The sequence below is a fragment of the Indicator indicator genome, chromosome 5, assembly GCF_027791375.1.
Source record: "Indicator indicator isolate 239-I01 chromosome 5, UM_Iind_1.1, whole genome shotgun sequence".
Classification (NCBI taxonomy): Eukaryota; Metazoa; Chordata; class Aves; order Piciformes; family Indicatoridae; genus Indicator; species Indicator indicator.
Window position 1 is genome coordinate 17,912,978 of NC_072014.1, and position 25,494 is coordinate 17,938,471.

A 25,494-nucleotide genomic window follows, 5' to 3' on the forward strand; every position below is an offset into this window, starting at 1 on the left:
ATTGGATTAGCCAGTGTCAGGTGATGGTCCTTCGCTCTTCAGCTGGTAACAAGAAAGAATAGTCAGCTTAATGCTACCAAACTAGGGGTGTGTCAAATCTCTCTCAAGAATGATAAACTCAATGGAGTTGTCTATTTTTAACCTCCTGTTCTTTCCTTTTGGCAGACTAATCAGTGTTAGTTGAGCTGCTTCACTGAATGAATCCAAGCAACTCTGCTGCTTTCTGAAATGAGCAACGGACCTTGCAGGAGCATTTCAATTCTGTTTTAATGTATGAAGCCCCATTTTGAAACACTATGTCCAAGGAAGCCAGTTCGGAGCAGAAGCCTTCTACAACAACAGTCAGTTCGGTGGTTGTTCAGGCTGGGGATGCCAGTATTGTTATAGCTGTACTTAAGGTAAGGTAGCAAACTGCTAGCATGTTTGTTCTTGGCTTTCTGCTACTCAGTGATTACTAATTTTTTTTTTTTTAATGCTGCACAATGAGCAAATGACTAGTTAGCAAGAAATGATAAGGCAAGGCCATTTAATCAGTTAATGTCTGATAGAACTTTCTGAAAAGTTAATACTTGTTTCTGCACACAATTACTCTTTGTGTTGCTGTTTGTTTTTTTGTGTTTATTTTTTAAATTTAAGTGGCCAAATTAAATTAAGTGGCCAAATTAAATTAAGTGGCCAAAATATACAGGCTCTTAGAAGCAAGGAATTCCTCTTACTCTATTTAAAAAGAAATGAATGTAGAGTGACACAAAGGTGTGTTAACAAGCATGATATTATCTATGATTGTGGTTTGGACTCCTCAACAGTTATCTTTATACTCTGTAAATGCAGGTTCCATAAATGCAGATTCTGTGTCTTTTTTTTCTTAATTTTATTTTTTAAAAGTATTTACTGCAAGGGGGGAGGAGGAAGGGGGGAAAGCCTGAAGGTGATAATGAGTGGTTATTTTGCAAGCTCTGAGTTCATATTCACAAATGTTCTAGTAGAAGCCCTTGTGTGTATGTAGTTGTCATTAAGCACCTAAAGCGTTGTTCTGGGCAATATTTGTTTAACAGATTGCACAAAATTTGGTATGGGAACTAAATGGAGTGTCTAGGTACTGAATCCCAGAAGGAATTTACTGGCAGCTAGATTCTTCATTCTCCAGGCAACTTGGAAAACACACTAGACTCAGTCACTAGGGTTTGTAATGCGGATGACATGATTTGGACTGTCACTGAATCGCTAGAGTGATTTTTCAGGATGGGCTTATCTCAGTTGTGCCGTTGAGAAGGTTCTCTCCCATACGTTCTCACCTTTATCTGGAGGTCTCTGCTGCTGCAGTGGAGTATTTTTTGTTACAGTGGGTTCCCTTGTGTGTTGTGGCTACCATGCTAGCCTCCAGTGACATCACTGCTTCGTCCCTTATCACCATTGTCTCCGAGTTACACTTCTCAAACCGTAGCAGTTGTACAACACAAGGAAAGAATTGTTGATGCTTTGGGTTGCTATGAGGCTTCCTTTCTTTGTGTATCCTTCAGGACAAAATGGGAAATTGCTGTTTGGGTTCCTATTCCAAAGACTGTTAAGTGTTCCCATTGCTAGTTTTGTGATCTCTCTCTATATATACATTCAATAGACAGGTATGTTGACTCTGTGTGGTAGAAATAAGATTTGAGGTTATGGCTTCTGCATCTGCTGTAATACATTTGTACCTTCCACCCACCTCCCCACCCATGTTCCCATCGCTGTCTATGCAATCTTCAGCTGAAAAGGGAGATGAATTGGAGAAAAGTTCTTAGTTCATTTTGATAATCTTACTCTTCCCAGGCAAATCCAAAATCACAGAAGCTGTTGGATAAGGCTAGAGTCAGGGGTTTTGGCACCTCTTTTAACTGAAGTGAAATTTCTATTGTATCCTTTGTGCCTTCATTCTGCAATCGAACATGTTTATGGGTCCATGTCCTCCTACAACCATGGAAAGTATGTGTGACCTGAGAGTCTGTGTGAGTAAAGAAATGGAGGAGAGCTTGTTTTCTGAAGGCTGTAATTGTTTGTTTATTACAGTGTGGAAAATGGGTGAAGCTTCAGCTGGCTGAATCAACACCAAATTTATTAGAAATTGGCAGCAATCAAGATGAGACTAAAAAATTACTGCAAGACCATGAATTCCTCCTAGCTAAACTTAAGGTAAGATGTGATAAAACCACACAAAATTAAATCTAGTCATTATATTTCAACTGACACAGCTGCCTGGGTCTCCTGTTGCAATGTGGTTGTTAGGTTAAACTCCACATAGAAGAAAATATGCTCAGCTTTTGTCAGTGTAACAGGTCTGCACTGGAGAAATACACTCAGTGTTAGTTATTATGTTCTGACACCAGCAGTAAAGATACATAGTTCTTGCCACTTCATAAATTGCTAAGTCAAGTGAAAAATTTCTACAGCCCTCAGCAGTTGCTAAAATATATTGCTACATCTCTTTTTTCTTTCTTTTTTTTTTTTTTCTCCTTTTGATTCTCCAGTGTTGTGAAAAGTTTAATTAGTTTCTAGCAGCTGTAAACACAAGCAAGTTCTTTGGAAGTGTGAATCTTTAGAAGTGTGAAGTAGACATTTCAAGCACTTTTTTATTAAACATTAATTGATGTAATTTATGGTAAGAATGATATTGTTAACATTAAAGATTGCTTGTCTTGAACTAGGAAGATTGGAGCTAAGTAACAGACCTGAAAGCAGATTGTAGCATTCTTGAAAGCAGGTTATAACAGCAGTGTCATTTGGACAAAAAGTGACATACTTGCATGAAAAAAAATGGATTATTTTAAATGTGGATGTTTAACACTGTAAAGAGTCCAAAGGCACCTAAGAAGAAATTTGGTTTTCATGTTTTAATAGGGCAGACAGACTTTACATCTGCAGATGATTTAATTCCTCTAAAATCTGGAGGATTTTTTTTTGAGATTATATAAAATCCTAATCTGAAAGAGTAAACATGATCTGGATAGGATCAAGTCCATTTCATTTAATATTATCGACTATGTGCTTCCCCTGTTGTAAATTTCAAACACACAACTGGTAATGTAATAGAATGTATAGAAATTGTAATCTAATACAGAACAATAGTATGAAGAATAGCAACACAAAAACAAACCCCAAAGCAACAAAACATCCAAAAAACCCAGAGAAGTTGGTTCTGCTACCTTTACTCGTGCAAGTGCCTCATCTTTACTGCCACCAGTACTACACTCAGGCATTCTTGGAAAAGGGTGCTGTATCTTGTTTGAACAACTCAGAATTAGCTGAGGTCTTACACACCGACAAATAAAAGAACATCAGTGTTTTGCTCATAACTGTAAAAAAAAAAAAATTTAGAAAGTCACATTCCCCCTCCTCCTCCCCAAGTAATTACAATATTTAAAAGAAAAACAAAGGTTCTAATCACATTTTGCCATCAGTCAAACCTAAGGAAAAGAAAATACTATACATATTGGCCTACAAAAGACCTTGTAGTTAGCACTGAAAACCTGCAAGGACATGAACAAGGACAGTAAAAAAAAAAAAAAAAAAAAATCCTTTCCATGGTCTTCAGCTCAAAAGAAAAAAGTAAGAGCTGTCATATATTTTCATATATGCATCCCCAAGCTCTTTGCTCATTCAAAAGTCTGAATTTCTACTCCTACTACTCTAGATACATGGAATCTTAAGTTTGTTTTTCATTTAGCACCATTTTCTTTGTTTTCTGCTCACAATAAGTAGTAAAAAAATAAGCCAATTACAACTATTTCAGTTAATATTAGTGAAAATGCTGAAATATTTTAACTATTTGTGAGGCCTTGTGACTGATTGCTTAAACCCAGATAACTGATCTTGATTCAGGTCACCAAAACTTAATAGGTTATATTAGATCAGAAAATTTATTGTGCCTCATCTGTTAAAGAGTGCTTGTCATCCAAATATATCAGGAACAAATACTCATTATTTCATGTTTTACATCTGTAGTCCGTCCAAAATTCAGCACTGATACAGGACTGAAGTATCATTATAATTCATATTGACTACATTTTTCAGACATGACCCTTTCTGTTTTATATAAGCTGTTAACACTTGTTAGTAATTACTCAGTCCTAAGTTACTAAACCCATTCATCAAATATTTTTACAAGAATTCTTCTTAGTGTTTGAAGTATTGATTACAATAATTTTTTCAGCTTGGTGTTTGTTACTGAATTATGCATTAATTATGTGAAAGTGGATACAGAGGTAGTAATATTTCACTTTTCAACATTTATGGATGTAAAGTTTTAATTACTTATGAAAGCATAAGAAAGAATTTGAAATGTGGACAGGAGAGGGTTTAAAAAGATGACATCTGCAGTTGTGAGATGGTCCTTGTTTTGGTAGTGTCCAATACAGGCAGTTCTGTTTTACTCTTAGTGAACAACGTTATGTAATAAATATTAACAATTATACAATTACATGAACCTTCTCCCAGCTGTGGTCTTATCCAGTGCAATTTTAAATTCTTCCATATCAGCTACAAGTTGTTATTTTAACTGTCTTGTTCCATCTGATTTTATCAATGGTAGCCAATGGCAGCTTGCAACGTATTTATTTTTGCTTTCAATTAGAAGCATTCCAAATACTGAATCTACAGAGTCTAAAAGGAGGTAAAGATGAAATGAAGGTCTTGTGGTCACCTAAAAACTTGTTCTGGGCAATATTGTGACATTTTATGTCAGGTTTATATATCTTTTAAAAACTGCAGTGATGCTAATACAATAGCAAATCTGAAATATCTTGTTAGAACGGTACATTCATAAAAAAGAAGGTTTCATAAAGTAAATTGTGAATATCCAGGAAAAAGAAAAAAAAGAACCCAACAATTTTCAATATAAATACTGTATTTTTTACACCAACTATGATATTGATGATCGGAATTGCTTCAATGATTAAACTTACACGAATATGAAAATCTACTAAATACCATATTCATCTGACTTTTTTTAGTCCATGACTTTTTGAAGTAAGAATAGAATTTTACATTATAGCAAGAGGAGAACATTTTTACTGTGCTTCATTAAAAATAAGGGAGGATGGAGTCCTTTTTTTTTAATTTTGGTTTACAAGTAGCAAATAGTATAATTAAGTATCTCCTTAGATCCCCCAGAAATGGATATAATATTTTGTATTGTGAAATTTTTCAGTCATCTGAATTTAAAGTACAAGTAAGGATGTTTGAATGTTTTTACTATTTCTCTTCTATTGTTATATTAAAAAAAAAAAAGGGTAGGGAGTGTGGGGGGTAGGAGTGGGGGTAATAAATGACATCTCCTGACAAATACTGCATAACTTCGCTGAATACCTAAACACAATTCAAAGTTAAGCATTTGTGCAATGCAGGCAAAAATTCTACACCAGCAATAGTTTGAATATGAAACTAATTCTACTTAAATAAGAATTCTTCAGAATTAGTGCTGAGGAACCTATGCACTTTTAGAAATTAATTTATGGAACAGCTGATTGTGCTGGCATTATCCCATGCTATTTTGCAAAGTTATTCTGGTCACTGTCATCCTTTTACTTTTATTCTCATCCCAGTATATGTATTGTAAGTTTCAATCAAAATATTGAGGCCAAGTTATTTCATTGACTTCATACATTGAAGATTCATAGGTGTAAGTAAGGACAAAATCTGGGATGGTAACCAGTGATCAGTTTATAGTACTTCTCATGCTAGAGGAAAAGGATTTTAATCCAGATAACTATTCCAGGGAATTGGTTTTGACTTGCAGTGTTAACAGGAGTTTAAAAAAGCTAAACAACCATTTTGACACTCAGTGAGTCAGATGGAACTTCAAAGGCTAAAAGTAGCAGACTTGTTGAATGAGAAATCAGATTTTTTTTTTTTAGAGCAGTTCTTTACTGCTTTTAATTTTGGGAATCATTGTGATAAAAACTGGTGTGTGCACTATAGGGCTATTGGGAAAAAAAGTTGCAAAATGGTTTCCTTTTGGTACTCTATCATACTTATTACTGATTTAAATTTGTTTCATTGAAGTTGGAAATTCAGAACACCATACCATTTTAATAAAAAGCAGACTACAACATTTGAAAATGGCTGCATTTCAAAAATTTATGGGTTAGGAAAGAGACATGATTTTTTTATAGAGTTGAAAGTATAAAAGCTGAAATGGAAGTCGTAAAAGCCAAACAAAACACGAACCATGTACATAATGTTTACAACATCTATTTAAAATTCCTTTCAGGGCTCTTGAAATTTCTTTCATGCATAATATCAATGTTCTTTAATAGCAGACATCATTCTATTTGTTTTTGCTGAATTATCATACTGACTACCAGTAGCCTGGAAGATTAATGAAACTTGTTTATCAGCAGTGGTTTAAGAGGCAAGGCTATAGTTCAGTTTCTTAATTTTGTTTAATGATACCTAATTTATCAGGACAATATCTATATGCTTGTGATTTGTTCTAGGCAAGCTCACAAATTTGTTTTCCTCTGGACATAAATTTGGCATTCATAAGTGTTGAAGAACACATATTCTTTTACAATTGAGTGCACTTGACAAATCTAGGTGCTGCCACACTTACATCTATGCATTGTTGCAGGTTCCACGAACTGAAAAAAAAGTTTCTTTTGAACACGGCGAAGACTTAAACAAATGTCATCATGTTTGGAATCAAAGCTCCTTTTTCTTTGTGATTTGGCCCTTCAGTAGTCAGCTAATATGTTCTGATTCTAAGCTAACATATTCTATTTCCATTTGCTAAATCAGACCATATCAGCAGTAGCAGTTTTGTTGAAAGCATTGATTTCTAGAGTTCAAGTATTCCCCCAACACTTGTCTCATTCTTGTTTAGAAGACCTTCAGTAGGTTCTGAAAATAAAAATGTACCTATGTGTATGTTTTGGTATCTTATTCTTTAAAAAAAAAGCAAAGCTTCCATAAGCTAAAATTATAATAGTTGCATCATGCATACACTTTTCCTCTGCTTTTCTTCTGCTCTCCATAATGAAGTTGTTTCTTAGAGTTCGAATCTCCCAATATTAATTCTTTCTGGATCATATATATATATATATATAAAGACTGTGTATGCAGTCAGGGGTTTGGTTCTGACTGTCAAAATCTCCACAAAGACAAGCAGTGACACTCTTGTTTCATTTCCAAATGTCTGTTTTTTATCATGAAACAAACTGTGGCAGAAACACTACAAGCTAGAAAAACATCTAGCCTATAAACTTAAGTTTAAAATGAACACTGCTATTAATTTGGCTCATGGACCTGAAGATTGCTCCTAATAATTTTGTTTACTTCAATTCACAGAACAAAAATTGTAAAAGAAGAATTTGTATGCTGATAGCCAAGAAAAACAAATTAGAAAATTACATTTTTCAAAAACCAACAATGTAATATGCTATTTTTTCTTTTTCCTTTTTCTTATTTTTTTCTTTTTTTTTCCCCCCCATGGGATATATTTTAAATAATTCAGTTGGAAAGTGGACAGTGCAGACAAATATGTGCCCTATTATGCCACCATCATGGCTGTAGGTTACTTCTGAAGGCAATTCCTAGTGGAAAGAAAAAAAAAAGCTTCAGACTTTCATTTTCAATAAACTGTAAGCAGTTTTCTCAGAGAAGTAGGAATATTATATATTACCTTTTTGCTAGTTTCCCAGTTCCTTGATAAATAAAAGGGAAAATAATCCCTTACTTTTTGCATTTTTTAACTGTAAACAATGACTGTTATAATCATTTAGCCTTAACGTGAACTTTTTATTTGCAACAAAATGGTTTTGACTGAACATTTAGAATTCTGATGTTATTTTATTGAGTATCTATTTCATGTGTCTCATAACTTCATTCTCCAGTAAAAGCCAATATTGCTTACAGGATTGTTTCTCCAATAATAAGACATAGTCTTATTTTGCTGAACATCTGTTCATTTCTGAAAAGTGTTGTGAGTAGGAAACTCAACAATTAAAGAAAAGGTGGACATAATAAATGGAGTCATGACAACAGAATTTTCCACATTTATTTTTTAGCTTATGGAACTCAAATTTTCAAATGAAGTCAAACGTGCTAAAAGTAAATGCTTGGCATAAAGAAGTTCGAAAATAATTTTGCATCAAAAATGTTGATAAAGCATTTTTAGCTATATTTAGTAAGTACTTTAAAGTATGACTACATTAGCTTCATCCTGCCCTGCCATCACAGGGTGATAACGTCAAGTCCTTGTGTGTTTCATCCATTCATCTTCTGTCGTGACATTTCTTTTATTGTACACATTGACCTTAAAACTTCTACGGGACTTTCACAAGGTTGTTGGTTTTTTTTTTGTCTTTTCCCTTCTAGGTGCTAGGGAACAAAACAAACTTCCTTTAGATCTGTTAGTGAGGATTCATCCCACACAGGTAGCACTTGGCAGTTGTCCTGGTTTTAAATCAGCTGGCAGCTGAGTCCTGGAAGTCCTGTTATAACAGAGGGGTCTTCTCCTTCCTCTTCCCCACTGGGACAAAACCCAGCCTGGAAACTGATGAAGAAATGTAAAAAGCCTGGAACAGGAAACTTTACAAGCTATAGAATCTATTACAAGTCCCATAAACCTCAGCCAACCTCTTTCCTGTTATACAGTGAGCACAATATGAGTGTGGTGTAGAATACACAACCCAGCTTGTTCTGTGCCACTGGGGGCCATGGCAGAGGTAGCCCAGTCCCCCCATCCTCTATCCCTCCTAGTAGGGCTGGTCAGCAGTAACTTTTATATTTTTGAAGTTGAACAAAGAACCAAGGCTCTCTTGGCTCTTGAGTTTTGTACATATGCTTAGGAAAATCCAATATTATGTGGATAATGTAATTTTTATAGCTTTCAAAGTATAAAAATAACTGAGAATTAATGGTGTAAACCAATATGAGAAAAACCAGAAAGCATGGAAAGACTTGTGTTAAAGATTGCAGTGAAAGATTTTTATCGAGAATTTTAATGAGCTCTGCTCATTAACTTACCACTGATTGTTTTTATAGTTGACTGTCTGTGAAGTTAAAATAATTTCATTCTGTTTTTTTGTGAAGAAACAATAAAAGTTTGTTCTGGGTTTGGCTAGGATAAGGTTAATTATGCAGATTCACAGACTGTATTGGGTTGGAAGGGACCCTCAAAGATCATCTTGTCTAATCCCCTTGCAGTGCACAGGGACACCTCCAACTAAATCAGGATGCCCAGGGCCACATCAAGTTTGATCTTGAATATCTCCAGGGATGATGCCTCAACCACATCCATGGACATCCTGTCCCAGTATTTTACCACTCTCATTGTAAAGAACTTCCTCCTTCCATCAACCCCAAATCTACCCTGCTCCAGTTTAAAACCATTGCCTCTTGTCTTATCACTACAAGCCCTTCTGAACAGTCCTTCTCCAGCCTTCCTGTAAGTCCCTTTCAAATACTGCAATGTAGCTATAAGATCTCCCCAGAGCCTTGTGTTCTCCAGGCTGAACAGGCTAACTTCTCCACAAGTAGTCGGGAAGGGGCCAGATGAACCAGCCAATGGACAATTCCATGCTATAAATGTCATGCCTGCTATATAAAGAGGCGGGGGCTGGTTTTGGCAGCCTCAGTGGTTCTCTGGTTCAGAACTTTGGTGCGTGGGCATTGTGCAAGTGCATCACGTTTTATATTACTTGTTTTTATATATATCACTTCTTTACTGTTGTTATTCCAGTTGTTAATTTGTTCTTTGTGTTGCTCTATTAAACTCTCCTTATCTCAACCAGCAGGGCTTTGCATTTTGCTTCCAATTCCTCCTTCCCACCCCACTGAAGGGCAGGATGGAGGCAGTTGTATAAGAGGCCATGTGAGGTTCAGCTTTGGCTGCCCGTAAGCCACAGAAGAGTTCTGCAGTTTGTTATGCTGTTCTCACAACACTGCTTTTAGAGAGAATTGATGAACCTCTTCAGTTGAAGCTGACATCTTTGTGTAGTATACGAGGCCTAGGGAGGACTTAAGTTTATGACTCTGGGTTTAGAACAATAAAGTTTTCTACAATTTCCTATTTTCTGTTGTATTTCTCAGGAGAATTGGAAGTTTTTCAGTTCTTTAGCCTTTATTGGAGTCTGTGTCCTGAGCGCATTATATATTAGTATACTAACACCTGTAATAACAATAGAAACAGGCACTTTATTAATCATGCTCATGAAAAAAAAACAAGATGGGAGAAAAAAAATAGAGGAAATGCTAACTATTTTTTCTGACACACTGAATAATTTTAACAAAAGCTGGAAATAGCTCATGGTGAGATTAGTAAAGTGAGCAAAACACATTAGAACTATGATCTTGGCAACAAGAGTATTACTATTTGGTGGCCAGGTTGAACAGTGTGGTGAGCTGAACTTGAAACACTGAAGAAATTAGGTGCTGTTCTGGAGAATATATGATTATGCTCAAGACACTCTTGTCTAAACTGCATTGAAGTCATCAGTGACTTATGAGTAAGTTACCTTATAAAATTTCAAAGCTTGCAATCCCAGGTAATATAATACTATAGCATATGAAAGAAGATCCAGGACATCTGCAGTGCTTATTTCCAGGAAGATTTGTGTTTAAGGAGATGTAAACACATTAAAATCTAAATATTAGAGCCAGAATGATTCTTTTAACGCTTATTTTTTGTAGCAATATTGCTTCTAAAGTGCAAATGAAATTCAGAAGCTTGCTGTGAAACATGCAGGAACAGCTACACCTATCACTAGGAACTGGAAATAAAGCAGGAGTAGGAGAGTGGTGGGTAGTTTATCAGACTCATTGAAAAAGTATCCTGACACCAATGTCAGCACAGTATTTTGTATTTTGTTTACAAATTATTTTTCTTCCCCTTTTTTTCCCCTCAGGCTTTGGAAGACGAGGTATGGGACCTGCTGCATGAAGCAGACAAGGCTGCAGAAGAGGACAAAGAAAAGAGTCAGGTTTATGATGCCATGGCAGAGACCCTTGGAGATGCATGGGATGCGCTCATCATTATGTTAGAAAAGCGACAGGCACTTTTAGAACTTACTTCAGTGTTCTTTGAAAATGCTCTGGAGGTCTGTATTTAAACCAAGTGACTCTTAATCTGAAACCTCTCACATTTCAGAGATATTCTGTTTACTGTGGTTTTACTCTGTTGTCTGTGTTCATCACATTCATAAAGGGAGAAGCAGTTGAGGGGGGGAAAAAAAATCTCTGTATACATCCTTCCTTTTCTATCTTCTGGATAGTCCAGTGTGAAACTGAGGGGGAAAAAAAAAAAAAAGCCCAGCATGTAAACTTTAGGAAATATTTTAGTCATGACATCTCCAAAATTTGTAGTTGACAGAAAATGACAGTGAAAAATGGAACTGGACCAAACACTAAAATGTATAATTCAGTGGCTATGGGCATTCTGCAGAATATCTTTCATTTCTTGTGATTCAAATTACTTGGCATTGACAGAACTAATTTCTCAGGTGTATTCATTAATGCTTACTAAAGTTTGGGCACTGAAGGTTTTAAACCAAAAATACCCATATAGGTACTATAATTATGCAAACTAAACAGTAGTCTACCTTGCCAGTCCTTTACTTGAGACTTCTATATGCAGATGTGCCCAGACTTCAGTGTGTTCCTTCCTCCTTTATCAGTTTCTTTGTATCTTACCTTAATTCACCGATACACGAGGAGCTAAAGCAGAGACAGATTCCATTGCCTGCAGCTGTGTGCTTGCTCTCTTTACTCTCACATTGAATTGCCCTTTCTTTGAAGATCTTTGAAGAGTTCAGTAATTCTCCTTGATAATTTGTTTCTACAGTAGCTCAGAACCATCATGTCTACTGCTAACTGTCCTAAGATAGGATCAACATTCTAATTATTGTGTCCTGGTGATGTGTATTATACAAAGAAATTAGTAGAGTTTGTGTAAGTATCAAATTCTGTATTATACCAAAGGTTGACTAAATCCAGACTAAATCTTTAAGGCATTAGCTGAACTGCCTGTGCAACAAGGCTTCTATTGTCAAAACAAAATGCAGCAGCTAGAGTACAGCACAGATCACTCCCATTATATAGTGAATGGAAGAAGAAATGCAATATCATTTTAGATAGAGGTTGCAGAAACTTCTTATGGAAAGGCTTTCCTGCAAATGACAGCCTGTTATTATGGAAATTGTTGTTGTGATAAAACACAAAATGTATCTCAAGAATAATCCAGTGAAAATCGGAACTAAAATCTAAATGTTGAAAAAGCAGAGTGCTTGCTTTTCAACTTCCTTCATTTCACTACTGGTTTCAACATCTTTGCTTATGCTGAAACACAAGTTTGAATTCTATTGGCTTCTTTATTCTTGAAATGAAGCAGTAAGATTGCAAAATACTGGCTAAGATGCAGAATATAGCACTCTCTAAGATACTCATACTTGGAATTGCACCTATAAGGTGGAAAGCAAACAAGAATTCCAATCTTTGTTTTAACAAACTCAGCAGATTACCAAATCTGCTCCAGATCTTCCTCAAACAGCATGTTTCAAAATTTAAAATATAGAACTCATGGGGAAATAAGCTGTAAAGGAGTATCTTAACTTCAGTCTTTATGGAGATGCTGTTTTCCTACTATAATTAATTACTGTGTTCACCATAGTATTAGTCAGCTTAAATTCGCTACTCCTTTCTGCCTCCAAAATATTGCATTTCTGTCTGATCTTGCCTTTAAAAGTTTGTTTGGGATTTCTTCCCCCCTTAATACTTTCACATTAGAAAGAAGTTCTGGGAAGGAGACCTAAGTTAAAGGCTTCTTTCATGTTAAATGATTTTATTGAAGGCTTTGAAATTAACAGACTCTTCTATGCGAATTTATTTTCAGTAGGTCTGAAAGCTACATAGGAAAGATATTTCATGAAGTGATGAAGTGGAATTACAGAGTATGTCAATCAGTCAGAAGCTCAAAAAAAAAAAACTTATAAGCTACATAGAGGCCTGTCTATATTTATCCCATATCTGGGGTTAAACTATAGCAGTTGCTCTGATACCTGACAACTCCTCCCCAGCAGAGAAGAACTGAGAAAATGCAAGGAAACAACAGTTGAGTTGAAAATAGATTTAATGAAACAACAGAAATTATTCCAATGTCAATAAAAGGATATAAAGTTATACTCAGCCCAGCAAAGGTACGGCAGTCACAATAAACAGTCCCGGAGAGAAGAAGGAAGAAACAGAATCAAGAAAAGCCCAAGCAGGAAACTCCCCTTTTGAAAAACTTCCCCTTTTATACAGAGTGTGATGTTTGTGGTTTGGAATACACCTGTGAGCCAACTGAGTCAGCTGTCCTGGCTAACTCAAAATTAATAATGGCCTGCAGCCCACAGCTTATCTGTGATTCTGTCCCAGCAAAATCAGGACAAGGCCATGAAGCATCTGTATCTAGCAGATACTAAAATGCCTTTTTAAAAGAATTTACACATTTTCATGAACTTTACCTATAATATAGAGTCCTGGTTTTAAGTCATCTGGCAGCTGAGTACCAGCAATCCAGCTGCAATAGAGGGGTTTTCTTCTTGCTCCTCCCTCCCCCTCTCTGGTTGGGCAAGGAGGAAAGGAGCCAGGAAAGCTGAAATGTTGAGATAAGGAAAATTTACTACTCTATTGCAGGGATATCAGATTACACAAAGGGAAAACAAACAAACAAAAACCAACCAGGAGGAAAGGTTCCAGGGTACGCAGCAGATGCCACAGAAAACTGCTGCTGCCGTGCACAAACCAAAATTGGAGCAAAAAAGAACAAACCCCAGCACGGAAAATGGTGTAGAAACAGCAGCAACTTGGAACAGGAAACTTCACAAACTACAGAATATATTGCAAGTCCTATAAACTCTGGCCAACCCCTTTCCTGTTGTGCAGTGAGCATGGTGTAGAGCATACAATGCAGCTGGCTCTGTGTGCCACTAGGTGGGGGTAGCCCCATCCCTCATCCCTGCTAGTGGGGCCACTTAGTTTAAACAAATGCATACCGAGATTATTACGAAGGTTTGCAAAAGAAAATTATACCATGCCTCTTCCCATCCTTTTTTCTTCTGCAGTTTGCTGTTAAAATTGACCAAGTTGAAGATTTCCTGAAAACTGTCCAAGCGTTTGATAGTATTGACGCTTTGAGAGAACTCCTTCTGCAACAAGACCATCATACAAAAGGTACAGACAAGTATTCCACTCTTGATGTTGTGCTTTTGTGTGCTGATTACTTGAAGGATAATTCCACTCTTTCTGTGAGTATTTAAAACAAATAAACATAAAATCCTAGGGCAAATATTAAAATGTTGTATTTGTTCTTACAGAGCTTTTGGAAAAGTCACTTGCACTTCTAAACAAAAGCCAAGAGCTAACTGAATTCATAGAAGAATTCAAATATGAGGGGCCGAATGTAATTCCAGAGCTAATCCAGGGAGCCCACAGCAGCTGCATGAAGATCGACAATCTCCTTGAATTGTTACAAGACAGGAGACGGCAACTGGACAGATTTCTTAAACATCAGCGCCAAGTGCTGGAGCAGCTTCTGCAAATTTATTTGTGGCACCACCAAGAAAACCAGGTATGATATGTAATATTAAGTGAAAACACAGTAAAAAAAACCCCACTAACCATCTAGCAACTGGATTATAGCAGAGATTATTGCAGAAGTGGAGCTTAAATACCTTTATTAGGCCAGTATCCCTGGGCCACTTCAGTTTGAGATCCTAGCTTTTGATTATTTGACTTTAACTCTAACACCCCCATAATTTATTTTAATATAACATCAATGTCTTCAAAAGCACTGTTTCCATTCTATGGATCCTTCCTTTAAGTTGCCAAATGTGATGCTACAAACCATAAAAGATTCCCATCGAATGGAATTTCTAGCACAAACAAACCTCTAGCCACAAGAGTGATAACAGTAACGGTTGACATCAATTAAAACTGAAGCAGGCTGTTTCTGGACTGGTCAGTTCCACAGAACATATACCAGAGTTAGTCAGCTGATGTGTCTGAGCACAGAGGAGTATTTTATTCTTGAAGTCAAATTGTTAACATTTTTTATTTTTTTCAGCATCACTCCATAGCTACACCATAAAGGAAATGTTTCCATCTAATGTGTTCTAACCAATTTACAACTGAACTTTAAGTATCAGTCTGAATCACTGTATTGGAAATGTGCCCTATTTTATCTAGAAAAAAATGATCCTTTCTTTACAGGAAATAGTATTAGATGTGACTACAACTACCTGATCATGACAGAGTTATCCCATAGTATATGAACATGAAGGAACATTCAGAATGGACAGGAAAAAAAAATCTGTAGTATGCTATTAATATCTGTACCTACAGTACAAAATAATTCTAAGTATGATACATGTTTTAAGTATAGTGGTGATTTTCCAGGTTGAAAAGATAAGAGGAAGTCCCCTTGATCCTGATAACTCATTCTGACTACTATTTTAAAATGCAAAGCTTCACTTAGGAATTCTTGCTATGTGTTGTTTACAAAGAAATTGAGAGGTACCTATTGTGAATCAAGCAGAAATAAATGCAATTCATTGTGTGCAATTTAGAAGATACACTCATATATTTGCTGCACATACTTGCTGGGGTAAATCTAGTAAGATGTAGTTTACCTTTGTTTTAAGAGACTAAAGATTATTCCACATAATGTTTTTTTTTCCTTTTCGAGCTGAAATGAGAGATTATACTGGGTCATCAGCTCATTTAGATATTTTTTGGGGGGAGGCAGAGGAGGGGTACACTGGCAACAGTACTCAGATTTATAGCTTTTTACTGTTTGTGGAGGGATATTTTTAAGTTTATATCATAGGAAAAATGTGCAGTATCTATATTGTGTATACAACATGCATTTATTCTGTGTGCTACAATCTGATTTTTCTTTGACTGTGTTAATTTATAATTTGATGATACTTGGTGAATGTGTTTTTGTTCATTTTGCTGTGTACTTTCCAATATATGGGGTTTTTTGACCACAGTCTTTTCCTTCTGTATTTATTACCTTTAAATAATACAAATGCAAACATCTGAATAAAAGCGTGAACATTAGGAATTAAAAATTAAAGAAATGAAAATGAGGGCTTGTTTTGTAGATGAAATGGCCTAGTATGTCTTTTAAGAAGCGAACAGTCACTTCTCAAATTTTTTACTGACTGAATTATTTGTATTATTTATTTAGGTAACATCTTGGTACAAGAAAAACATCAGAGATTATTTTTACAAGCAAAACTTAGGCTCGTCTCTATCAGAAAATGAAAAGTTACTTCAAGAGCTTGAAGAAATGGATGTCAAAATGAAAGTAAGAAATATGGTGATGGGTTGTTGAAGGAACTTTAAAAATGAGTAGAAAAATGTGAATTTAGGTGTTTAATAAACAGATACAGGAGCAGATATTTCATATGTGTACATGAGGCTTATATTTCTCTATGTGAGAAAATTATTTTATTTTAATTTTTTTTAATGCAGTCCTCCATGTTTTGCAGTGTTTTTCTTATTTAAAAGTTTAAAAGCTCTTGATAAGGTAAAGGAAGACTAATTCTTGAAGCTGTTTATCTGATTTTTCAGTGTAGTGAACAACTTCCAGACTGGTTATTTATACATCAAACCAAACCAAACCCCAAACCCAATCAAACAACTGACACCCCAACAAAACTGAAGAAAAACAATTTTATTGGAATATTACCAAATGTTAATGTTCATAAAGGATATGAAGCCAGCCAGCTCTAGTTGGCATTGATTTCCTACATACGCACCTTCTATTTGCTGGGCATTTTTTTGGGGTACAGCATCATCAGAATTAACTTCTATTTGTTTGATTGACATTGGTAAACTAGTCTTAGACTACTTTGGGATTCTTGTATTAGGATCTAAACTGGTGTAAATTAATCTTTTCAAGTATCCTTTCATATGTATACTGCAAGGGTATGGTAAAAATTTTCTGTGTAATAGATATGCAGAGCACATGTAAGTGTTCTCACAGGGAGTAAGGTAGTGGAAAGAAAACACATGTATTTACTTACATGTGTTGTTGCATTAATAGGAACAGGATAAATTATTTGCTTAAATTGTTCAGAGGCTAGCCTAAGCAGTTTTTACAGGATTAACACATTTATTTATGTGACTGAGCTGACAAAAAAAAAAAAAAAAAAAAAAAAAAAAAAAAAAAAGAAGAAAAAGGTTTATAACATTTTGAAGCTGACATCCTATCCTGAACCCCACCTTATGAAGTAGTGAAACCACTGAAAACATCACTGTCCTGGACAATAATCAAGAGCAAAGATAACATTTAAGGACTCATAATTAGAAAGAAAGACTTTAACCCCTCCAAACATTAAATGGTTTCCCCCATTCCCAAGATTTGAGAGAAGCAGCAGATATAGCAAATCACTTTTCAATGGCAATATCTGGCATTGATCAACTGCTTGCTGTTACATTTCTGTGTATATCAGAGGTGCTTGGCATGGTAAAAAAAAAAGAATTGCTAGCAGCCTTTTGTGGCCAAATAACATTAGAGATGAAGAAAAGTAGTGTTTTAAATTGTTTGTATTTTGTCCAGTTTCTGTCACTTTTCAGGAGTGAAGAATGCTGGAAGCAGTCCTTCTTTTAATAAGGATTAGTAGCAAGATGGAGAGGACTTTTTTTATATATCTGCATGCTAATTCAGCCTGCAGTAGCCATGCTAGGTGATAACATGCTCTAGTGGCATTTCAGGATGGTTTTTAATGACCAGATTAAATACCATTATCAATGCTACTAATTTCTGTATTTGTTGACATTAACATAAGGATTAAGGATATGGTATTTACCTGTTCCCCCCACCCCAGATCTCACAGGTAACGCTTAGATATATGGAAAAGTTATTTCATGGCTAAATGTCTGTCTGGAACTCTCTTCTCCCTTTGACCTTCCTTAGATGGTCATGCTCTTTTGCCTTCCCTGCATGGATGCAAACCCAGGCTATCTGTCTCTTCTTCCAAGTTTTTCCAAGACTAGAATTCTGTTGGGGGTTTTGACAAGTATTGCATTTCATCTGCATAACAGTTTTTTAACACACTCCTGTATTTTGATAACTAGACCAAGCATGCAAAGAAAAATATTTTTTCTTTATGGGCAATTTTATTTTTACCTAAACATCTTTTTCATGCATGAGATGCAAATATGTGTTTATTTAAAAGATGCTTATCTCTCTCTCTTTCCTATAATATCATCTCATTGCTTTGGACGAATGCTCCTTTTTTTATTTTTTTTGGTTGTTGTTAATGGTTTGGCTTTTTTTTTTAATTGGTTTTGTTTTTTGTGTTTTTTTTTTTCTTTTTTGTTTGTTTCATTGTCTGTTTCTTTTGGTTTTGGTTTGGTTTGTTTTTTGTTTTGGGTTTTGTTTTTTTGTGGTTTTTTTGTGTTTTTTTGGGGGGGTTGGTTGGTTTGTGGGCGTGTGTGGGTTTGGGGTTTTGTTTGTTTGTTTGTTTTTGTTTTTCTTGATAGGTCCCTCTCTGTCCTGCCATTATCTTTTAACATGTCTCAACACTTTTCTGGGAGGAGATAGGCTTTGTATTACTTTTTGTTCTTTCTGTCTTTTGATTCTAACACCTTACTGTTAAACACACTGATATCCATCCCCCGTCCTTTCCAGCAGACCACATGCTAATTGCCAGAGCAGGTCATTGGAAGCAGCTATTATCTAGGCAATATTTTATTTTTTTTCTTGGTTAAATTGTTGGGCTTAGGTTTCTGTTTGTCATGGGAGTGTGGTCTTACCCAGTAGAAGTTTCTTTTGTTTATGTTTCCCAGACCATTTATGTCAGCAAACACACTAGTAGCTGCTATTTCTGCCTGTGAAATTGTCAAAGAATGTAGAATTCTGTCACTAAAACTATAATTTGCTGAGAAATCCCTTCTAGTAGAAGTAGAATTTTAAATGTGATAACTTTCAGAGCTTATATATGTGATACAAACTTTCCTGTTGATGTTATTATTAAGGTGTATTACTTTTGTATGTGTATGAAACTTTTCCTGTTAGGAATGGAGTTCCACTGTGGAACAACTGGAAGCTGAGGCACTTAAGATCTTGCTTTCAGAGGACTACACAGAAAAAGAACATCTAAAGCTTTCAAGTCAGAAAATCTGCCTGTTGAGAGAAGAAGTGTTCTCCCATATGGAAGAAAGGAAAGCCCTGCTACAAGAGGCCAATGACTTCTTTCGTGCTGCTGGCAAGGTTGGTGAGAAGCCAAGTCTGTAATAATAACCTGATAATACAACTGTCCATGTGCTCTTAAAGGCTGATATATGTGAGATTATGCAAACAGTTTGCTAAACAATTTGGAATGGAAAATTACAAATATAATTACCCTTTAACATAATCAGACACGAGAAGAATCAGGGACAATATACAATTCCTTCTATTGGGCATGTCATATACTGTACAGTCTAGAAAAATACCTATATGGGCAAGGAAATTGTAACAGTATAATATTTTTCTTTCCAGCTAGTAATAGAACATGTCTTTTAGACAGTGAAGAAATGAGTTATTGGAACAATTTATATGTTTGGCTTACCGTATTATAAAAGTAAGATGTGTTACTACATATATCAACACAGCAATGCAAAATTTTTTTCCAAAACCTTTTTGTCAGAAGACTAGTTTAAAAAGTTTGCATTTTAAAATATCCAATGACCAAATAATTATTTTGCATCTTTTTAAGTGTATTTTTTGTAGATTGTTTATAGAAATTTTGGAAACAAATTGTTTCCAAGAATAGTTACAACAGTAATAGTCATACCTCTATTAAACAGTTCTATTAAATGTGCTGAAAAAATAGCTCCTCAAGATTTTTTCCTCACTTCTTTTTGCCTTGAGCAGCAGGTGGGGCTGTATCACAATTGTCTTTGACCTGTATAATGTTCCTTTTATATTTTTTTGATCAATATGTAAACAAGACTTGTTGAAATTATTTATAGACCCTTGAAGTGAGAGATATCTTTAGTTCCAAAGTCCATAATTTATTTTTTTTTTCATTTTGAATGAGGATCTGAGATGGGCTAATGATCTTTTTTGAAAGACAGTGGATTTGTTACAAAGCATTTTTTAATAGCAGGAAATGTCCAAAATGGCTCAGGAAAGAAAGGTATTATTTTTACTCTCAAGAATTAAGTTCATGTTATCTTCAGCATGTTGATGTTCATTTTAATTACAGCTTGTAATATTTTGCTAACATAACTACTGATTTTTCCCTACTAATCTTCCACACTGAAATGAAAAAACAAACAAACAAACAAAAAAACACACCAAAAACATCCTCTTATTAGTGTAAAGTGTTTAGATTACTAATTGTAGATCTCTGGCATCTTTAACTCAGGAATATATAAGTTTCAAAGCATTTATAAGTTATCTGCTGATAGATTAAATGATTTTCAAAGCCTTATCATTCAATTTATGCACTGGTACCACACTTGGGAAGTTTTTTTTCCCTCATATTCTATTGTCAATGCCATAATATGCTTATGTTATAAAAAAAGCCAACAACGAGCAGAGATATATACATATTCTAAATCTTGAGAAGAGTCTGAGATAGAAGTGGATTGTTTACAGTTGATTTGGTTGAGCTCTTGGAAGTCTGGATTTAGAACCCCATACTGTAAGCAGAATAGGAAGAGTACAGAACTACCAGCGACTGCTGCAGCTGCTATGGAAGAAAGTCAATCCAGATACTATCTTGCTGTAACCAGGAGTTCTACTAGCAACTTAATCTGAACATCAGGAAACACATTTCTTTGCATGTGGTAGCAGCCTCAATTGATTGAAGTAGTAGCAGCACTGAAAAGGCAGGCAAAAAAAGGCAATAAAATGTGTCTCCTTGAAAGTACAGATATGTTAAGGAACACAATCTGCAGATCATACCTGATTTTTTAAATTTTTTTTTTCTCTCTCCCTCCTGGTTCTGCTCTAAATCTTTTGTCCAGTTTCCATCCTGGTCATGTCAATCTTTGAAACATTAACAATGGCAGGGATAGATACATTTCTTACTGCTTTTTTGCAATACTCAAATCCCATTCTTATATTTGCTGCTTACCTCATTAAACATGTCAACTAGTAATACTTACAACAACACTCTGGCTGAGTGGTTAACTCCTTCTGAAATGCTTGTTAATTTTTAATCATTCTCAAACACTTTGTAACTTTCCTGTGACTCTTCCATATTAAATATGGAAAACAGAGAATAGGCATAACAAACCCAAAGCTGTATATGTGCAAAAGCAAAGCCTACCTATTTAATAAAAACTTATTTAGTTTACTTTTTGGCAACACATTTGATATATTCAAAACATTAAAAAGAAGAAGGATTTTGTTACAAATGCACTTCAATAAAACCTTGAGTGCTAGTGTGCCATATTACTCTTGTTATTTTGGTTCTGCTTTAGTATAGCTAATAGACATGATTATTCCTGAAAAAATAGAACACCTTTAAATTAAAAGAGAAATCATGATTTTGCACACCCATATTTATACTGATTTTATATTTGTGCCTGATTTCTTCTGGGACCTGCAAAGTCAAAAAAAGAAAAGAAAAATCTACAAAGATAATCAGAGGGCTGGAGCATGTCCCCTCTGGGGACAGGCTGTGAGAATTGGAGAAAAGAAAGCTCCAGGGAGACCTCACAAGCGCCTTCCAGTACCTGAAGGGGACCTACAAGAAAGCCAAGAAGGGACGTTTTAGAAGGGCTTCTAGTGAGAAGATGAGAGGGAATGGATTGAAGCTTGAGGAGGGCATATTTAGACTAGATATTAGGAAGAAATTCTTTACAGTAAGGGTGGTGAGACACTGAAATGGATCACCCAGGGAGGTCATGAGTGCCCCCTCTCTGGAAGTGTTTAAGTGGATGAGGCCTTGAGCAATTTGGGCTAATAGAGATTGTCCCTGCCCATGGCAGGGGCCTTGGAATTAGATGATTTTTAAGATCCCTTCCAACCCAAACTATTCTATGAATATGAAGACCTAAATTAAATAATATTTTTCATTCCTGAAAAAAATGTCAAATATTAAATGTATATTAATTATCTGTTTACACAAAAGAATGTGCACGAACATTTTAAACAGAAATATTCACCTCCTATTTATTTATTCATTTGCAGGTACTTGATGGTCTTGAAGACATTGAGAATTACATTAAAATCTTTAATTCAGAAGGCTTACATTTGCCTGTCTTGACAATGAAGTACAAGGAAATACAGGAAGCAATCCAAGTTTGCACAATGAGCGCCTTGCAAAAGGGACAAACTTTAGTTAAGAAATCAGATTCTCACAGGTATTTCATCCCTATCTGCATATTTTCTGAATTTCTCCACATCTACCTGTTGCTTTATAGCTGGGCTGGTTAGAATCAGACTATATTTAGAGCCAGTATAGTTAACTAAGATGTTCATTTAAAGGAGATGAAACTCAAGATTTCTACCATACTTACCTGCTGGTATTTATACAAGACAATTCACATGGGAAGAAAAATAGATTATAGAAAAGTGACAGAAAGCAGTTCTACCTTGCAATGCTAGAGCATTTCAAAATTAAAATATTGATAAGTCTGATTTTTGAGCTCTCATTTTTAAAATTAAAACCATCTAGAAAAAGAAGAGGAGGAGAAAAAAATTGCACATTACTTCTACAAAAACTATATTATCAGGAAGTTTTGGCCTTTAAGAGAACCATTATTTGCCAGCCAATTAGTTTGCATATGATTCTAAGAACTGTATTTTACTGTGTTAATTCCTGAAAAACTAATGATACTTTCAAAGATTTTAGTGAGATCTAAATGATCATTTTCAAAAGCTATAAATCTTGTACTCTTGCTGCTTTTTTTAGAATGGTGCTAGTGATAGTTTTAAAACATACCTCATTTTAAGGAATTCTGAAACAGAGGAATGATTTTTTGTAGAACTTAAGGATGAAGGAAAAATTAAGACGACATTTTTGAGAAAGTAATTTAAAAAATTTGGAACCACCTACTTCCTCAAAGGGACTTAGATTTTGCTTTTTCTTTGTGACCAGTTCTTGGATCTGATTAATAAAGAATGGTATATTGATACCATAATTCATGTTAGTAGTGTAGATAAAGGTTTTCTTTGAGGTTGCACAATTTGACTCTGAATCTGATCTGAAGTGAGGGGAAAATTGTCTTTTATTTTAAAGGGCAAAGGAAGAAACCTTGAGTAATTACCTGCATTAACATAAGATGAAACTGAAGTAATGAAAAACTCATTTTGAACATATTTGTCTTACAAAAATGATGAGTACATTTCAGTAGTGAGTCAATTGATATGTGCGTTTCTTTCTTTTTAATATCAAAACTTGGGTCTTAATTGTATGTGGTAACTTCTATGCAATTTCAAGAGGACTGCCTCAAGTATCCAGATGCTGAATTTCTTCTCTGATGTTAATGTTTGAAGCTATGAAAAAAGCCTTTTTTTTTTTGTAAAAGTGTTGTTGACTCTTCTGTTAAAGAAACAGCTTCCAAAAAAAGTCAACTTAGAATGTGTATGGATTTCTCTTTTCAGTTACTGTAAAGACACTAAAATATTTGAAAGTCCTGATAGAAAATTATTTTTACAATTTTTACTCTTTTAAAACTCTTCCATTTTTAGACTTTAGACACATAACTAAAATCAGAATTATTTGTGAAATGAGGCATTTTTCAGTGGTTCAGAATATCTGGCATGTAAGTCTAATTTATGCATGGGCGATAAATTATTTATCTTGGAAATGTCATTTGTGTGTCCTACTCATTATCTGCTTTCTTTGGACATATTCTAATATTTCTCCTGATAATTTTAAACTGTGACACTTGAAAGAAAAATAAATAAGTTACAGAAGAAAGTTTTTTTTTTTTTTGTTTTGTTTTTTTTTTAATAATTATCATTCTTCTTGTTGAGGAAAAAACATGAAATAACAGTTCTACTTTGCCATTTTAGCACTTGGGTGACAGGAATTCAGAAAATGATGGAATATATTAAAAAAAAAGTAAATCAGTTACCCAGACAGTGTCCAGATTATAAAGAACTTATTTTGAAGAAACAGCAATGGACTGCCTCACTTGAAGATCATCTAAATAAGGTACATCATAACACATCTTCTACTTAATGCACTAATAAACAGTTCATTGCGCTTCCATAATTTAGCTATGTGGATATTAAAGCTGACTCAGATAACTGCAAATAACATATTGGTTTGTTAGAGAGCACTCAGTTGTGGTTAGAATGCTGAATGCTGTTATGAGTACAAATGAACCTAAAGCTGTTCTGAAAAATGCAGCTGTTTCATGAGAGCATTTTACCAGTAAAAAAAATGGATATGCTCAGATAATGAGCTATTATAATTTGTTATTTTGGAAAAGAATTGAGCAATCAAGACTGTGACCTGCATGCAGGTTTCCTATACTGTACTGTTTCTGTCTTTTTCATTTGGCTGAAGATAAAAATAGAAGTATGACAAAACTGAGCATTAATAAGTATGGCAACTGTGAACCACAGCAAATTTTCAGTAAGACTGAAGAGAATAGATCCATGTTCACTATAAAAATCCCCTTTATTCATTAAGGTGTTGATACAGCAGTGGCATCACAGCCTTCTTGAAGCTGCTGAATGATCTGTAGTACAAGTAATGACTTGTCAGAGAGAGAATAAACATATGGCTCCTAAATGAGGTTCCATGTGTAAATTTAAATTTTAAAATATAATTTAACAAGGTTAATATGAAGGAAATCTCCATGCATATACCAAAAAATGAAGTCTACAGTCTGATTTTTTTATAATACTGGCATGATGTTTATAATGGACACTTCTGAATCAAATCAGAAGTGAAGTTGCCATAAATGGGTCCCTTTGCATACAGTTTATGCAGAAAAGTCCTCCTGATATCGAAACACAGTGAAAATATTCTTGAGTTTAGCTGGAAAAAAGAAATCATTACAGATGCTGTTGATTGGGTAGGAATGATGTCATCAACATATTGTCAATCTTAAGCTAAAACTTCATTTTTTGAAGGTAGTTTTACTCAACTTTGACACATTATTTCATTCTGCAGTTTGCTCTAATCACATTGTTCCAGTTTACATTAGAGAACAGTTTTAAGATTTCAGTTACATATGTTACCTTTCGTTGCAGTAAACGGTGCTTACTGTTATATTCCTACCAAGTAAAATACTTTTCATTCCAAGATTTTATTAATGCAAAGCATCCTTAACAATCTGGTGCTAGATTCAACCGTCTCTGAGCTTTGCTTAATAAGGTTTGAAGCTCAATCAACAGCCACTTCTTAAAATATATAGCAAATGTGAATTCACATGTCTAATAATAACTATGTATGCTATATCTGGTATCTTCTGCCTTTGCCTTTCATAATGTGCTTTATCATCATGTATGTATAACACCTTACAGTGACAATGAAATGGAATTGTGTATGTATCTGCACAGAAATAAGATTC

General features: G+C 34.9%; 1 protein-coding gene across 1 annotated transcript in view; it reads left to right on the forward strand.

Annotated features, from left to right (window-relative positions):
- The first annotated feature begins 296 nt into the window (after positions 1 to 296).
- The window catches only part of CCDC141 (coiled-coil domain containing 141), a 61,339-nt gene continuing 36,141 nt past the window's right edge, over positions 297 to 25,494 (forward strand). The window contains exons 1-9 of the mRNA XM_054381286.1: positions 297 to 398; positions 2,047 to 2,169; positions 10,881 to 11,072; positions 14,076 to 14,184; positions 14,328 to 14,581; positions 16,205 to 16,324; positions 19,043 to 19,237; positions 22,154 to 22,326; positions 23,984 to 24,125. Of these exons, the coding sequence (XP_054237261.1) occupies positions 297 to 398; positions 2,047 to 2,169; positions 10,881 to 11,072; positions 14,076 to 14,184; positions 14,328 to 14,581; positions 16,205 to 16,324; positions 19,043 to 19,237; positions 22,154 to 22,326; positions 23,984 to 24,125 (1,410 nt within the window). The remainder of the gene's footprint in view (positions 399 to 2,046; positions 2,170 to 10,880; positions 11,073 to 14,075; positions 14,185 to 14,327; positions 14,582 to 16,204; positions 16,325 to 19,042; positions 19,238 to 22,153; positions 22,327 to 23,983; positions 24,126 to 25,494) is intronic.